Source organism: Schistosoma mansoni (genome assembly GCF_000237925.1).
Source record: "Schistosoma mansoni, WGS project CABG00000000 data, chromosome 2 unplaced supercontig 0120, strain Puerto Rico, whole genome shotgun sequence".
In the NCBI taxonomy this organism is placed as follows: Eukaryota; Metazoa; Platyhelminthes; class Trematoda; order Strigeidida; family Schistosomatidae; genus Schistosoma; species Schistosoma mansoni.
This window is the reverse complement of record NW_017386000.1, coordinates 322,493-337,576: the sequence shown is the minus strand read 5'-3', so window position 1 is coordinate 337,576 and position 15,084 is coordinate 322,493. Positions and strand designations below refer to the sequence as shown.

The following is a 15,084-nucleotide window of genomic DNA, read 5'->3' as shown; positions in this document are numbered from 1 at the left end:
GTTGAAGGCTCCAATGTGCAGTTTAGAGCAAGGTTTCAGTAGATCTGGGACAGTGTTTCGCGCACTAGAATCGTTAGCCATGGTGACACTTGAGGAGGAAGTTAAAAAAGGAAGTTTAGAGTTGAGAATCGAGGTAGGAGGAATAATAGAAATTGAAGAGGGAGATTGATTATGAATACAGTGATCTTGAGTGCTGTTAGAGGTATAAGGGCGGTTATCACTTCCCGGTCGCCCACACGGTGGAAGGGTATTTCTTGAGGTACCTAAAAAGGAAATTGGGTTGGAGGTGATCTTAGTGGCCTGAGAGTATGACTACTGTTCCCAAGAGACAACTGCTTGAGGCCAACCACACACGACCTTTTTGTGAGTAATTTTCGTGTTAGCTCCGTACTTGTTGGGACGTGACCTCCAAAGATGAAAATTTATGAGATAAGGCGAGGTGTACATTTTTTAGGGTCGACCTTTTCTAACCCCACCCCTCCTTGTGGGAAGGAAGCATCGCTGTTATGCTGGTTGGCTGAAGGAAACATCTTGCTGCCATCATACATCTGTAGAGTCAGTAATACGACTTCGCCCTCGGATCGACTTGTCCGGTATGGTAGGACTTTGAGGAACGATGGTTCCAGCCTGTGTAGTTCGATTGGTTCATTACGATAGACAAGCCTGACCACCACATCAAGGTGGCAGCAACGGTTGGGACTGTCACTGGTACTACTTTTGGTCCAAAATTTGTCTTGATAACCTCATCTAACAGTGCTAATTTGGAGTGGCTAATTGAGTCAAATCACGTATGTGGCAGGTTTTTCGCTGCGTGTAGCTGATTTTCTAGTTTTATTCAGGAAAACAATGTTATTTGAATACTTTAAGTTATTCATGGCGTGTCTTTCTATAAAACTTAAGATGTATGAAGAGTCTTACATATACTCGTCTTTTAATAAAATGTCAGCAAATCGCTCCAATAGATAGTGTTAATATTTAGTTTCAAACTCTTTAATAATAACATGTTCATAAAACTCAAACAGATTCTAATTAATATTTTCCTCAATTATTGTAATCTTGTTTTGCCAAAAATTGGTTACCAAAGCTGTTATTTTAGATCTGATCTACTTATGGACCCTAAGCGCCCTAAATTATGTTCTCTGGAAACTGACAGTGCTGACAATGAAGTGGATATCCTTCAACCCAGCGAAGTTGGAATCAGTACGTTCGTACAGCCTTTAGTTGAAGGGTTCGAGGCAACGCTGAAAAATAGGTATGTTTGATTTTGAACACTTCATATATTCATACAGATGGGAAGACTTTATTGTTCGTGAATTTAGAGGTCAAAATTATGCAAGGCTTACTGATTTAACACCAATTCCGGATCCTACTCCTGAAGTAACTTTTAGAAACACTTATTTATATACTAGGCTAATGATTTTATTATGGAAAAGAAACTTGAAGTTCATTTGTCTGGACTTCAAAACTTGAGCCGTGGTGATATTGAAGTATTAAAAATTAAAGTACCCTAGTCATTTGAGATCATTAAAAAAATCAGGCACCAGATAATAAAGCAGACAGAACACAGATCCACCAAGCAATACGTGCATTGTTCCCATCACTTGAAAGCACAACATCACAAGAGGGCAATGAAAATATGATTGTTGTACATCGAAAAGACCATCCTGAAGGTTAGTTTCTAAAATCACAATTATTATTGATATCGCTTTCAGCCAAAGGTTCACGACAATCCAGAAGAGCCAATGGTATGTCTAAAAGTGCACCATATTGCCATTTTGTACTTTACAAGGAGGGTAAAGACACACTTAGTGCTATCCAAGTTCTCAGTCGTTTCCTTCAGTATGTTTTGTCTGATTACTCTCCTTTGATTTTGAAGTGTTGGACCCAGTACATTTTCATTTGCTGGCACAAAAGATCGTCGAGCAATTACCACACAGTTTGTTACAGCGAAAGGGTAAAATTTATTCGAATAAATGATTTTCATGTAGTATAAATTCGAAAACGCTATCATTACTGAATACACGGCTTCATGGCTTACGTTTAGGCAATTTTTCATACGTTTCTTCTCCTCTGTTTCTCGGAGATTTAGATGGAAATCAGTTTGTAGTTGTGCTAAGGTTAGTCTATCGACTTCATGGCAATACTGCTTTTCCGTTTGTAGATCGGTGTGTGCACCAAGATCCGTCATTGAAACTGCAGTTGGGGCTTGGAAAAGTACTGGTTTTGTAAACTATTACGGTCTCCAAAGATTTGGTCATTCTTCCAAATCCAAAAGTTTCGAAATTGGAAAGTATGATTGATTTAATCATTCTGTCTCATAAATATCTATTTGTTAACCTATTCGATCCAAATTTCCCTGAGACCTAGTGGTATTAATCAGCCGTTCAAATATATATATATATATATATATATATATATATATAGCAGAAGTCCACAATTTGAATGCCAACATTAGTAGTTGATGGGAAATAGTACAAGATTATTCAACAGTAACCGGTAACGTGACGAACTTTACTGACTTGATTACTTCCCTGACAGTCCTCAACTGAATAACAGCCAAAATGACTAAACTGTTAGCCATACAATCACGAATATATTTTTCTTTTTTTTTATAAACTAAGATGTGAAACAAAAAATTCTCAATGATTTTAAGACTTTGAACAGTAGTCAGTTTTTGTCCCATTATAACCGCAAAACTTGTATCATGTTCAAGGCTATAAGATAGCTACCAAGTTTTATGACGGTAATTATCGAAACATTTCACAATCTCTTATGTTCAATAAACTTCATGAGTCGTACTGTAAAAGATTTGGGTAATTTTTTTATAAGCAATTATTATTTCAAGTAATATGAATGAATTTCGAGAATAAATATAAAAAGAATGTTTAACTGTTCTTCGACGCATATGAATGATAGATATCAAGAGATTAAATAGCGATTATAATTTACTCTGTCTTTCACTAATTCAAAATGGTACCGATACAAATATAATGTGAAAGAACTTCTGTTTAAATAGATAACGAATAGCCACTTCGTATTTAATAACGAACCCTAAAGAGATAGATGGGATAACAACGAGATCTCCCCTCGGTATAATATTCTCCCATATTTTTTTTAACCAGACTGAAAAATAGACCACTATATGATACTCGTAGTGAGGTAGAATTCTACTGCCGTTACGTAGATGACAAGCTAATTATATGTGGTAAGACGGTCAACCTACGAGAACTATTAGGAAAATTTAATAATCCACACCCTTAGATTAGTTCTACATGTGAAGAAGTGCTATAATTAGGTAGAATTTATTGATATCCTTCTCTCTGAAAGGTCGAATGGTTCGTATTGAAAGGATACAAATCGGTTCAGAGCATATTCCATTCAGGACTATGCTGGAGCACACTGATTGGACCATTTTGTTGTGTCCCGATAACAATAGTGAATGGTAATGTTATAATTGTATTTTTGCTATATAAACGACCCAGCTATTCCTATTGCTTAGTATTCTTATACGATGAACACTCGACAAGACCCCAAATCAGAACACGTTGAACAGGAATCAAATTGTATTCAAAATAATAATGGTATGTGAACAGCAATTCCGCAATCAGCCATCAGCAATCAATAGTTTAAATATCGTTCATATATTTATAGTATATGCATAAGAAGCTTATAGATTTTTCTGCAATAATATGCTCGGGCTGATCGGTTTAAAATTAACCAATCAGCGCGCAGCAACACCATCATGCATAAAATATGCTTAATCCAATCTATATTCCACTAATAGGTAACTTTGGGATCCATTTATGGACCAATATTATGCATATATTTTTTATCGTATAATTGCAAAATAACTAAACTATTCATATTCATGTTACCCTTATCATGAGCTTTATTTTGAACTATAAACTATTGTTATACGATTCACCATTCTTGAGTTATCCCTAGTCTAATAATTACTGCCTCCCATTCGGCTGAATCTTATACAAATGTTATTTTCTATTTTATTGGTGCGATGTGGTCAGTCTGTTTGAAATATAAGGATTCATACCGCAGAGGCTGTGATTGGTGTTCTGGACTTAACTGGCTGGGCTAGGCAGAAGCAGGACCGATAAGCACTCTAGACTGCTCGTACGGTTTTCGTGTGTCACTGTTCCAATCGATAATTCGCTGCTCTCTGATTGGCGGTCCTATCACGTCATATGTTAACAAGGCATCCACTCGGCCACAAGTTATAACACATTTTCAGTCGATCAGCACCACTAGATAAATGGAGAAGACTTTAGAATATTCCTGTGTATCAGTAATAAATATAGTAATATTTTTCTTATTGTAATTTGTTTCCATTCAGTTTGGTTTGCTGTAGAATATTATTACGTTCCTGTCCTCGCTGTGTTCTGATTTGGGGATCACTTAAGTGTTTTAGTATCTGTAGAATACTTGGTAACAGAAGTAGCTGGATTGAATAAAGAAGACTAACAGTTCGGTGCAAATAAATGACTTTAGAAAAAGATCTTAGACGGAACAACGTATTCGCTTCCCCAGCTTCATAGCTTTGCAGCATAAAATCAATCTATTTAAATCTCTAGGTCACAGAATTCAAAAAGTACTCTAAGGATAATATAATCCAAGAATAAAACAAACTAATGGTGTCGCTACTACAAAATGGATACTGTAGTAATTTCACAAAAGAATACATTATAGAACCTAAAAGGAAGACATGGACTTTCACAGTTAAAAAGAAAACTACACTTAAAACTTAATTGCATAGGTAATATATCGAGTAAGGTTCTATAAGTTGTCTAAATGCATCTGGTTATTCGACATGTTAGTACCTTTAAATTACACGTAACTTTCCCAACGAAGTCAATACTTACCCGGCAAATTAAGGATACGATACCAAAGATGGATTCATCTATACCTGCCTATCAGTTTAACTGTTCCTGTGAGGCTAGTAGCATTGGTCGTACTCAAAGATTCTTATCCCTACGTGATCGTAAACACGTACAGTCATGATTAGGAAAAGTCGTTACTCAATCTACTGTTAGTATCATTTCTTTAATTGACAGATAATTCCCACTAGAACATTAAAAACACAAAGTTCAGCGAAGGGATCTCTTTTCGATGAATTTATTATCAAGCTTTACAACCGTAGATATGTGACAACTCTTGGTTAAAGTACTAGTTCCATGAGGAAATGTGAACAAGGAATAGCCAAGATAATGTAATAGAAAGATTATAATGGTAGTCTGCGTAATGCGAATAATAACATTAGGCTTAATAAGTTAGCAGCGAATTATAACGTAAATGTAGTGAAATGATTAAAATGTTCTTGTTACAATAATAGTCGGTAACTAAAGGTAATAGAGGTGCGAAATAAATGAAGTGATATCACAGAGCAATTATGAATAAAATAATGGGAATATGAGACGTAAGTAAAGAATGAAATGCAGTAATAATAATAATTAAGGCCAAGGTAACAATAAGACCTACCTGTTTTGTGCGCATAGTTCTGGCTTGAGCTCATGAGATGGTAACAGCTTCGGTTCCTCTTGGGGGTTTGATACGAAAAGATTTAGGGTAGATTTGGACTAATCGTATATACAACCTTAAAATCAAACTGTGGATCAGTGAAATGATTACAGTCGATTAAATTTTCAAGTCTGGAACTCCTAACTGCTTTCATCTCACCTTTATGGAACCATACTGGGACATGTTCCTACATCCTAGTCGAAAGCGAGCGCTGGCTACGGTCATTGTACCTCGCTCTACAAGATCAGGTGAACTGGTAGTCTAATGTTATTATTCGTATTACGTAAACTAGTATTATAATCTTTCTATTACATTATCTTGGTTATTCCTTGTTCACATTTCCTCATGGAACTAGTACCTTAACAAAAAGTTTTCACATATATACGGTTGTACTCGTCGAAAAGAGATCCCTTCGCTGAATTTCGTGTTTTTAATTTTAGTGTCATTTCTCACCTAATTGATTACGTGCATACCATCAAAATTGAAAATATTTTCTCAGTTATACATCAAGTTCCTGGTAATTTATTAAAAGGCGCAAAATTATACTTACTCCGTATAGCTGAAGTAATTGGAATCGATTTCAAGAAGCCTAACTTATGTGTACAAAAAAGGTCCATCCAGCCTGTTTATCTTGGGCCACATTGGTGTTGTTTCACTCTTAGTTCCGATTTTATCTCTTCCCCTTTATCCTAGTTTTCACTCTCTCGCAAGACAATTTTTCTCATCCTTAGTTATGCATTCATGTTTATTATTTTATGTGATATTTCTGTATAAATAATTATTCCTATTATTGTTATTATTATTGCGCCCCTTATTGATTAGATATCTTATTCGTTCAAAATGGGCGGACGCTATTGATCTTATCTTAAAACCAACTTATGCAGGTAATGTATGCTGTACTTTACATAATATTATCTTAGACTTACCTTTTCTTAGAAAAGTCAAAGAAAAATTCTTACAATCCGGCGATGCAAAGGGTTGTGCCGACGATTGTCCATTGGGTATAGAAAAGACTTTACTGTTAGGTATTGCAAAGTATGGCAAAACTTTGAAGGCCATTCAAATGGTAAGTCTCTGTAGATTACAATAAAATGATACCTTTTAATCAAACTATGATTTCTGTTTATCTATGCTAAGTTATAAAAGCACTTACCTACTAACTTTATGAACAGTTATTTATGTCCCTGGATATGTGGCTTTTAGTATTAGATTGAGATTCTAATTCTTTAAACACTGTCATCCCTTTTATTGCCAAAATTTATTTCTAGCCTAGATTTTCCAACTACAGATTAACACTGAATGTGTTCATCTCATAATATTAAGAATTTAGTTCGACGTATAGTCTCCATATAAATTTGTGGTGCAACAGAGCACTCATTTTAAGTAGTCTCATGCTGAAAGACCTTAAAATACAGCTTTCACGCTTTTTTATCGTCCTGTAAAAATAGATCAAATTATTTTATGAAGGATCTATAAACTTATTCTGATGAGGCCACATTTGTGAGTAAGTATTCAAATTCAGTTTGGACTGAAAGATTAGAAAACAAAAAAAAACCAGAATTAAAATGCATTAGGTTTTAATTGCTATAGGTCTTTAATTCTACATTAAAAAGGTTAAAACATGTTTGTTTCCAAAACAGCGAAAACCAAATCACTGAAAGAGAATTCTGAGGGTTCATTAGTTAGCACTAAACAGGAAACCTTTTCTATTCATCAGTATCACAAGCAACTAACTTTTTGTAGCAAGATTTACGTTAACTGACAATATAAATTAAGGTTTTCCTTTTATTTGCACTACTTCCTATAGCATACTCATTCAAGATAGTAACTGTACTTAAAGCTATGATTGGTTTGGGTAAATAAGGCTTGTCTCCACCTAGTTCTTCTGTTGTAGCCGATTAGTGCTATAAGCCGTCGCACAACCAAGATATTGCTCGAAGCAGAGCTCGTACACCCTTACTTAGTAAATAAGTTGCATTTAATCAATCATACAATAAGTTTCAGAAAAGTTAATTTTTTTTCATCAATTAGTAGCAAGCAGGTAATGTGTACTGCATTTTGATTTTTATACTAATAAATGACTTGTTTCCTAATTAGTGTCCATACCGCACAACATTTTAATGACCCTTTAATCTATTAATTATAAAAGTTTATATTAAATTAGCGAAATGAAGAAGTTTCTTTCTTTTCTGTTTGCATGTACGCGGATATCACGTGCTAAAAATGTAATTGTTGGAGTAGCGATAGTAATAGTACACAATGTTCACAGTATTGTAAACACCAGTTATACTAGGCGTTGACCTAGAACTTTTGCCATCTTGATTTTTCTTTGGTTGAATCACAACCTAATATCATGGAGAATATTGATTGCGCTGAATGGTGTAGTACAAACAATTTCACTGCATAAAGATGCAAAAACCAGTGTGAAATTTTATAAGGAGATTCCACTAAAAAATTCATTATATGCTGCTTTCATATTTACTTAAAAATGAAATTTTACGCAACAGTTTAATTGGGAGCCTTGGTTTCTTAAATGCCCTGGTATAATTGAAAGTGAAGAGAATTCACTCTCCCTCCAGAAACACTCACATGTGCCCATGTGTTTGAAGCCTCTGTTTTTATTTTATTTAAACACATAAATATTGATGCAATGGGGCACCAGATATATATGCGCCACACAAAACAATGAAAATGGAAAGAGAAAGGGGTAAGACGCATATATATATATATATATATATATATATATATATATATATAAAGTAATAGTGAGGGAAACTGAAATGTACAACCAGAAGAATTCTTTCAGTTAAGGAAGTTACAACCAATCTTTATGCAAAAAGTAAAAGAAGGTTACAGCAGGATCGCCACTGGTTTCTATTCTGAGCCATATCTGATAACGTCTTTAGACATTGTGTTGCAACATCTAAGGATCCCAACCAGGGAGTCGGGAAGGACCAACAAAAGCTAGTCGCGTACAGCTTTCTTTCATACCACGACACCATGTCATACACCGACCACCTCTCCGCTTTTTCCAACCAGTCCCAGCGTCGGCAAATAATGCACGACGTGGAATTCTATGGGACGGTATTCGTAGAACATGTCCAAGCCACCGAAGTCGGTGTTTCAAGATAGTGACACCAATTGGGTTGTCGTCTCTGCGCCCGAACACACGATGCCGAACCTCTGCATTACTAACATGGTGTTGCCACTGGATGTCAGCAATCCTTTGGAGACAACGATGATCAAACACAGGGGGTCATCTAACATCCTCAACTCTGAGAGGCCAGGTTTCACAAGCATAGAGCAAAACTGCTCTCACCGACGCGTTGTAAATCCGACCTTTTACAGCCAGACTAACATCACGAAGGCGTCAAAGATGGCCCAGATTAGCATAAGCCGCTCTGGCTTTCACTATACGTGCATCGATCTTATCACTCACGCCACCACTAACACTTATGCAGCTACCCAGATACACGGACTGCTCACCTACCTCTACCTGCTCACTACCCAGGGTGAGTGAAAGATCAAGGTCCTGCCAGTCTTGCAAAGTACTTTGCATTTAGAAGGTTCAAAGCACATACCATACCTACGAACACTGATTGCCAACTGATTAAGTGTGGATTGCATGGCTTGGACATTAACGCACAGTAAGACAATATCATCCGCATACTCGAGGTCGAGAGGTCGTTCTCTAGGCAGCAGATCCACACCGCCATTACCTATATCTATCAGAGATGTTTCCGGAATGTCATCGATGGCAAAGTTGAAGAGGAATGGTGAGATTGGGCAACCCTGTCTAACCCCACTGCTTGAATGGAACAATGGAGAAAGGTGGTTATATGCCCCCACTCTGCCTGAGGTGTTTGTATACAGGGCCTTTAAGATGTTAATAAACTCCTCAGGCACACTCTTCTTCAATAGACAATCCCAGAGAGCAGTGCTGTCCAACGAATCGAAGGCGGCCCTCATATCAAGAAACACTACGATTGTTGGCCTGTGATAAGTATGACGGTGTTCTAACATTTGGCGTAGGATGAAGATATGATCAATGCATCCTCGACCAGAACGAAAACCAGCCTGCTCCTCGCGAGTCAATCGTTCTCGGGTTTTAAACAATCTACGAAGAATGGCAGAAGCCAACAGTTTGGACGCAATCGGAACTAGATTTATCCCCCGATAGTTGTTACAGGAACAACGTGAACCCTATTTAAAGATAGGGACGACTATCGACTAATTCCATGATGTTGGAACACTCTCTAGCTCCCAGACCTTTGTGAACAACGCAGTCAATTCCTTAGCCAGAAAGTCACCACTATCTTTAAAAAGAGCCCGAGGTAAGTCATCTGGGCCCGGTGGTTTGTAGCGTTTCAAGAGTTGGAGTTCCTTGCGGACCTCCGCCTCATTTGGTGGATCAGTCTTCACCGGCCATGGAGAGCAGGACAGTCTGGTCCATGTTGCCGGAGCAGCAGGCCAGTTGAACTACCCTTCGAAGAATTCCGCCCATCGTCCAAGACGTCGATAGATGTTAGTGATTGATATCCCGTCATCCTCGTAGATTGTTTCACTCACACCAGACTTCTTGCTGCCAATGGCTCGGATGAGTTAAAAGAGCTTCCGGCAGTTACCAGATGCAGCTGCTGCTTCCAGCTCATTAGCATGTTCCGACCACCAGGCTTCACGGTCCTTACGCAAGCTTTGCCAAATTTTGTTGCGTAACAGCCTTCGTTTGTGGTCATACTCACGGTCACCCGGAGTAGACCGAGGGGCTTCGATCGGTTGTAAGAAGCCAGAAGAAACCCAGTGCTTATAAGCGGGACGTTTCGCCTCTATTAGGGAGAATATGTATGGAGCATATGTATCTGGTGCTTCCTTGTACCAATATTTATGTGTTTAAATAAATAAATAATACTAGGGATATTCTAGTCACTTTCTTCACTAGCAGGGGGTGTTTTTTTGCAAAAATGTAGGGACGAAAAACGAACATTCAGCTCTTCTGTTGCAACCAAGCATCAAACTAATTTAGGTTCAAGGATATCTACCAATCCACTGATAAGTTTAAGCAAGTGTTGGCTGTGTTTGCGTGATCCTCTGAAAATGGCTGGTATTATAGATTGCGGCTTCGCTACACCTAGTCTTCAGAAGGAGGACTCTAGTAAGCAAATTGGAGATGACGGTACCGGAAGTTGATTTTGGTTTCAATTAGGTTGTGACCTTTACAAAGCTGTAAGAAATCGTCATCATCATCTGACCATTGAGTCCCTAGTGGTCACCCAAGCGACTCCCCTCTTTGCCTAGACTCCTAAAGTTTGCATTTAAATCTCCGGCTAGTAATACAAAATCTGTCATATTCGGTGGTAGCATTCGTTAATTCGATCATTCAGCGACTTGAGACCATTTAGACAAGATATAACGTTCAATAAAAGTGAGTTGCTGAGTTAGTTGAAAAATCAACATACACGTAAAGTGAGGAATACAAAGATGACGCCGTATGAAATAAATTTATGTGTAACCAAATAATTTTGAATGTTGTTTGCGTGCATAACGAGGAAGAGCGAGCACACATTCGTCAATAATAATCACCGGAGCATCTGTGTAGTATAGTTAAAAGCTTCGTTCGTAAATCTGTACTTGACAAGTGAGCAATATTATTTTATTATTATTAGATCTGATATCTAATTAGTAATACCTATACCATATCTTATTCTATTTTGATTTGAGAAATTCCTACATAAAATGTATAAATGAGATCGACAACCTAACTTGATTTATCGAAGTCCAATTATTACCGTTGTTAAACTGTATCTTTAATTTTAAACCCAACTGTAAATAACTTTTAGCATAAAGTAATTATATCATTTACGTTCTGTCCTATAATTAGCTTAGTATAGTTATCCAAGACAGTTCATCTTAGAATATTGAGATAAGCATACTTTGTTGGCCAAGTCATATGGAATAATTTCGGAGACATGGATTCGTGTAGATCTGTGCATTAAAAGACTGAATAATGAATTTAATTTCTAATCTTCATGTTTTTTAATAATAAATTACTATATATGGTTGACATATTTATGCTTCCTCCGAAAAATAACCACTTTTAGCTTCCTCGAAACCTTCGTCAACTCTATGTGCATAGTTATCAATCTTTCTTATGGAACCATGTGGCAAGTTTACGTATGACTCATCAAAATCCTGGTGACCTTTTTGCAAAGCCTGGTGATCTTTATTATAATGTTCAGAATGTAATAACCCCAGATAATTGTGAAGATGGTATGTTGTTTGTCAACATATAACATATTTATTTTCAAAAACTATTTGTTTAATGTTAGTGTTCATCATTTATGGATATCGTTTAAGAAATCAATTTTGAAAACGAACTTGTGCATGATAAGAGTTCAATTTGGAACTTGACTACAATTTATATTACCCACTTCTTCTACAGTCAAACTTTTATTAAAACCTTATTGCTATCTTATTACTCAGTCGTTCATTGCTTAAATTCAACCAATCCATTATAGGTGATTGTTCGTCGCCGTCAACAGAGATAAATAAAAGATTATATTGATTTTAACCGAAGATATGTACATTCCAACAATCAATGTCTGCTATTCTTATAACGACACTGTTTTAGAGAACATATAGATTCACAGTTTCCATGATAATAGATCAGAAGAATTCAAGAGATGGTCTGAGCGGTGTTGGTAGGTTGCGGACTTACTTTGTTGGTAGTTTATACAATAATCATAAACAATGGTTAAACGTGAATCAGAATCAGTCACAAAGTGGTATAGATCCATTCAGTCTTTATTTTAACCTATATCTTATTTACCTGCAATGTTATTTCACGCATACTCTTCTGCAAATCCATCCTTTTTTTTAAAACAATATTTTGTTTAGTCCTTTTATAATATCATTGTTACTACTGTTGTTTTGATTTCTTTGTTATTAGTTTACATAGTAATCATCTTTAGTAATAGCTTACTAACTCAGAAGCATGGAGTGTATTAAACAAATTGATTAATTTCACTAAAATCGATCAAATTTAATAGTTCACCTATTATTTTCTTATATAAACACTTCGTTTTTTAAAGGTCATCCATTCATAATTATATCTGAGATGAAAAAGAAGCATATAATTAGTGTTCATTATATACCATACAAAAAAGGAAGAGAAAGACAACAACAAAATTATGACTGACAAGTTTCAGCCTTACGATTTAAAAATCTTTTACAATTCTAAAGATTTCTTCAGTTTTTTTAAAAAAGATTTGTTACACCAAAATGTAATGATGTTTCAATTATTTATACTACTTAATTCACAAATCCTTTTTAAGATCAATGCTTTGCTATCTATCTGTGTTTTTAAATTTTCTTGTCGTTGATACCAAAAAATTAATTTTAATCAATCCCTGAACTCAGTACCTCATTGAATAATGCGTTGCGTGTCCGAAGCTAAACGTACTAAGTTTGAGTTGTGTAGTGACTATCAACACTGAAATGCAAGACGAGTCGTACATAGGATGAAATGCATATCCTGAATACTAGAGCTAGCCACTATTCATCTTTACTTCAACACAGTTCCTAAAATTTTAAAATATATAGGTGGTGGTTTTGTAAAACATTGTTTCTAAAAAACAAGGCAAAAGCTTTTCAAGTTGGTGAAATCTCTCTTTGCTACTTTCTTAGTTGAACTTTAAGCTTTTAATAGATCACTATTCTAATCCACTTAATATGTCACATACATGGTCCCCCCCCCTTAATTTTTCTTTTCAGTATTATTCCAAATTGTATGAAACATTCTTTGTGGATGTTTCACTGATTATACCATTGAATACACAAAAACTCACTTTATACCTCTTTCATCTTTCAGCACAGTGACTTCGAACATACAAGATCAAACACTGGATCCTAAAGACTAACTGTGTTCCAAGTAACTTAGTTTGCTGGGAGCTAGTTTGTATCACTGGACTTCATAAAAAAAGAGTGTAGCTCATAATCAACTACCGGATCCATTAGTTAGTAAATTAGTTGCAATAATAAATTTGTATGCTTCATTATAGTTTCTATGCCTTGATAAATTTCTTTTAAATACAAAATAAATCAATATTTGGCACGTTTTGATTTTCACTTTAGATATCAACTTCGACGATTCTGTATTAGAAACAAACGAATCTGCAATATCATCGGCAAATTCTCTTCCATCATCTAAATTATCATTCATACATCCACTAGTAGTTGGAGAAAATGAGAAAATCCCTTTAAATTCAGTTGTACTTCCTGTTCCTGGTTACGCTGTACATTATCCAAAAAATCATAGTAAATGAGGTTTTTTATTTATTTTTTATATTATACAACTCAGCGTTTACATATCTGCTTGAACATTAAATTTAGTATTTTATGTCAAAGCTAATCCACGATTCTAGTGCGTGTTACACCGGGAATGAACCACCTACAAAATTTGAGTCTCCTTGATGCATATATACTTAAAACATAAAGTTCTTGTCCTTTGTTGGAGAACAATAGAGATGTTTGAGCATGTTACCTGACATTAATATACTGTCATTGTAGTTAGCAGTTAAATCCAAGACGCACGTCCCGTCCTATTTAAGACTAGCCATTTGGATGTACCTGTTAATACTAAGACCCAAGCCCAGTGACGGACATTCGGTATGCTGACCCGTTCTTTAAGCTACTGAATTCAAACAGACATTAACTTGTTAAACAAGTATGATCTTTATTCGTAAGGGTTTTCGTATTCATCATAACTGCCATATTAAAAATAAGTGATACTACGTTACAAGACCTTTGAGTAGCATCAATGCTGACTGTTCGAGAGAAACATAATAGGATATGATCAAAATATGACAGACAGTCATAGTGATAGGAATATTTCACCGAGTTCTATAAGTCGAGTTGCTGTCTTTTTGATCTATCTTTGGTGATCGATTTATTCCTTTATTTCAGCGTGTTATTATCTGAGCTTCAATGTCGATTAATGGGCTAAGTGAGGAAGAATTATCTGAAAAGTTCCTTGTTTCAATAGCTCATTTTAAAGTAATATATCCATCAGGCTCGTGACTAATATAAAAAAAATAACTTATTTTATACCTACCTACTCAATCGGCAACTTCCTCTGAACATGTGATAGCGAATCCAATACCCTTCTCTTGATCCGAACAGTTTTCAGACTTTTACAAAAGCTTAATTTTGCCTTTGTACTCCTGTCAACACTGGGAATACATAAAGTAATTTAACTAAAGCCTTTACTGCTTTCTCATACAAGTACAAAGTCCCCAAAATCGTCGTACAATTATTATTTGCTTATCCTCAATAATTGATTTAGGCGCCGATTGGTATACCAAATTACTAAAAGAAGGTTATTTGACAGTCAAAGATTTCAGTCATTCAGTTAAGTAAGTTGAATTCTCTAATATTTTTTTGTGTAATCCTTATTTTTGTATATTTTTTACACTAGATCTTAAGAAAAATAACAATCAGTGAGATGTTCTCACAATCACAACTGATTGGTCACTGGGTGGTGATCAATGTCATGCGTGT

The 15,084-nt window shown here is 35.8% G+C and overlaps 1 protein-coding gene across 1 annotated transcript in view; it reads left to right on the top strand.

Moving 5' to 3' along the window:
• Positions 1-1,109: 1,109 nt before the first annotated feature.
• Positions 1,110-15,084, top strand: part of Smp_129630 (tRNA pseudouridine synthase D, putative) — a gene marked incomplete at both ends in the record, with an annotated part of 16,542 nt that continues 2,567 nt past the window's right edge. Inside the window, 12 exons of the mRNA XM_018791562.1 lie at positions 1,110-1,252; positions 1,290-1,377; positions 1,410-1,502; positions 1,538-1,670; positions 1,713-1,839; positions 1,877-1,954; positions 1,989-2,117; positions 2,162-2,290; positions 6,352-6,413; positions 6,450-6,595; positions 11,628-11,796; positions 13,660-13,842. Of these exons, the coding sequence (XP_018645272.1) occupies positions 1,110-1,252; positions 1,290-1,377; positions 1,410-1,502; positions 1,538-1,670; positions 1,713-1,839; positions 1,877-1,954; positions 1,989-2,117; positions 2,162-2,290; positions 6,352-6,413; positions 6,450-6,595; positions 11,628-11,796; positions 13,660-13,842 (1,480 nt within the window). The remainder of the gene's footprint in view (positions 1,253-1,289; positions 1,378-1,409; positions 1,503-1,537; positions 1,671-1,712; positions 1,840-1,876; positions 1,955-1,988; positions 2,118-2,161; positions 2,291-6,351; positions 6,414-6,449; positions 6,596-11,627; positions 11,797-13,659; positions 13,843-15,084) is intronic.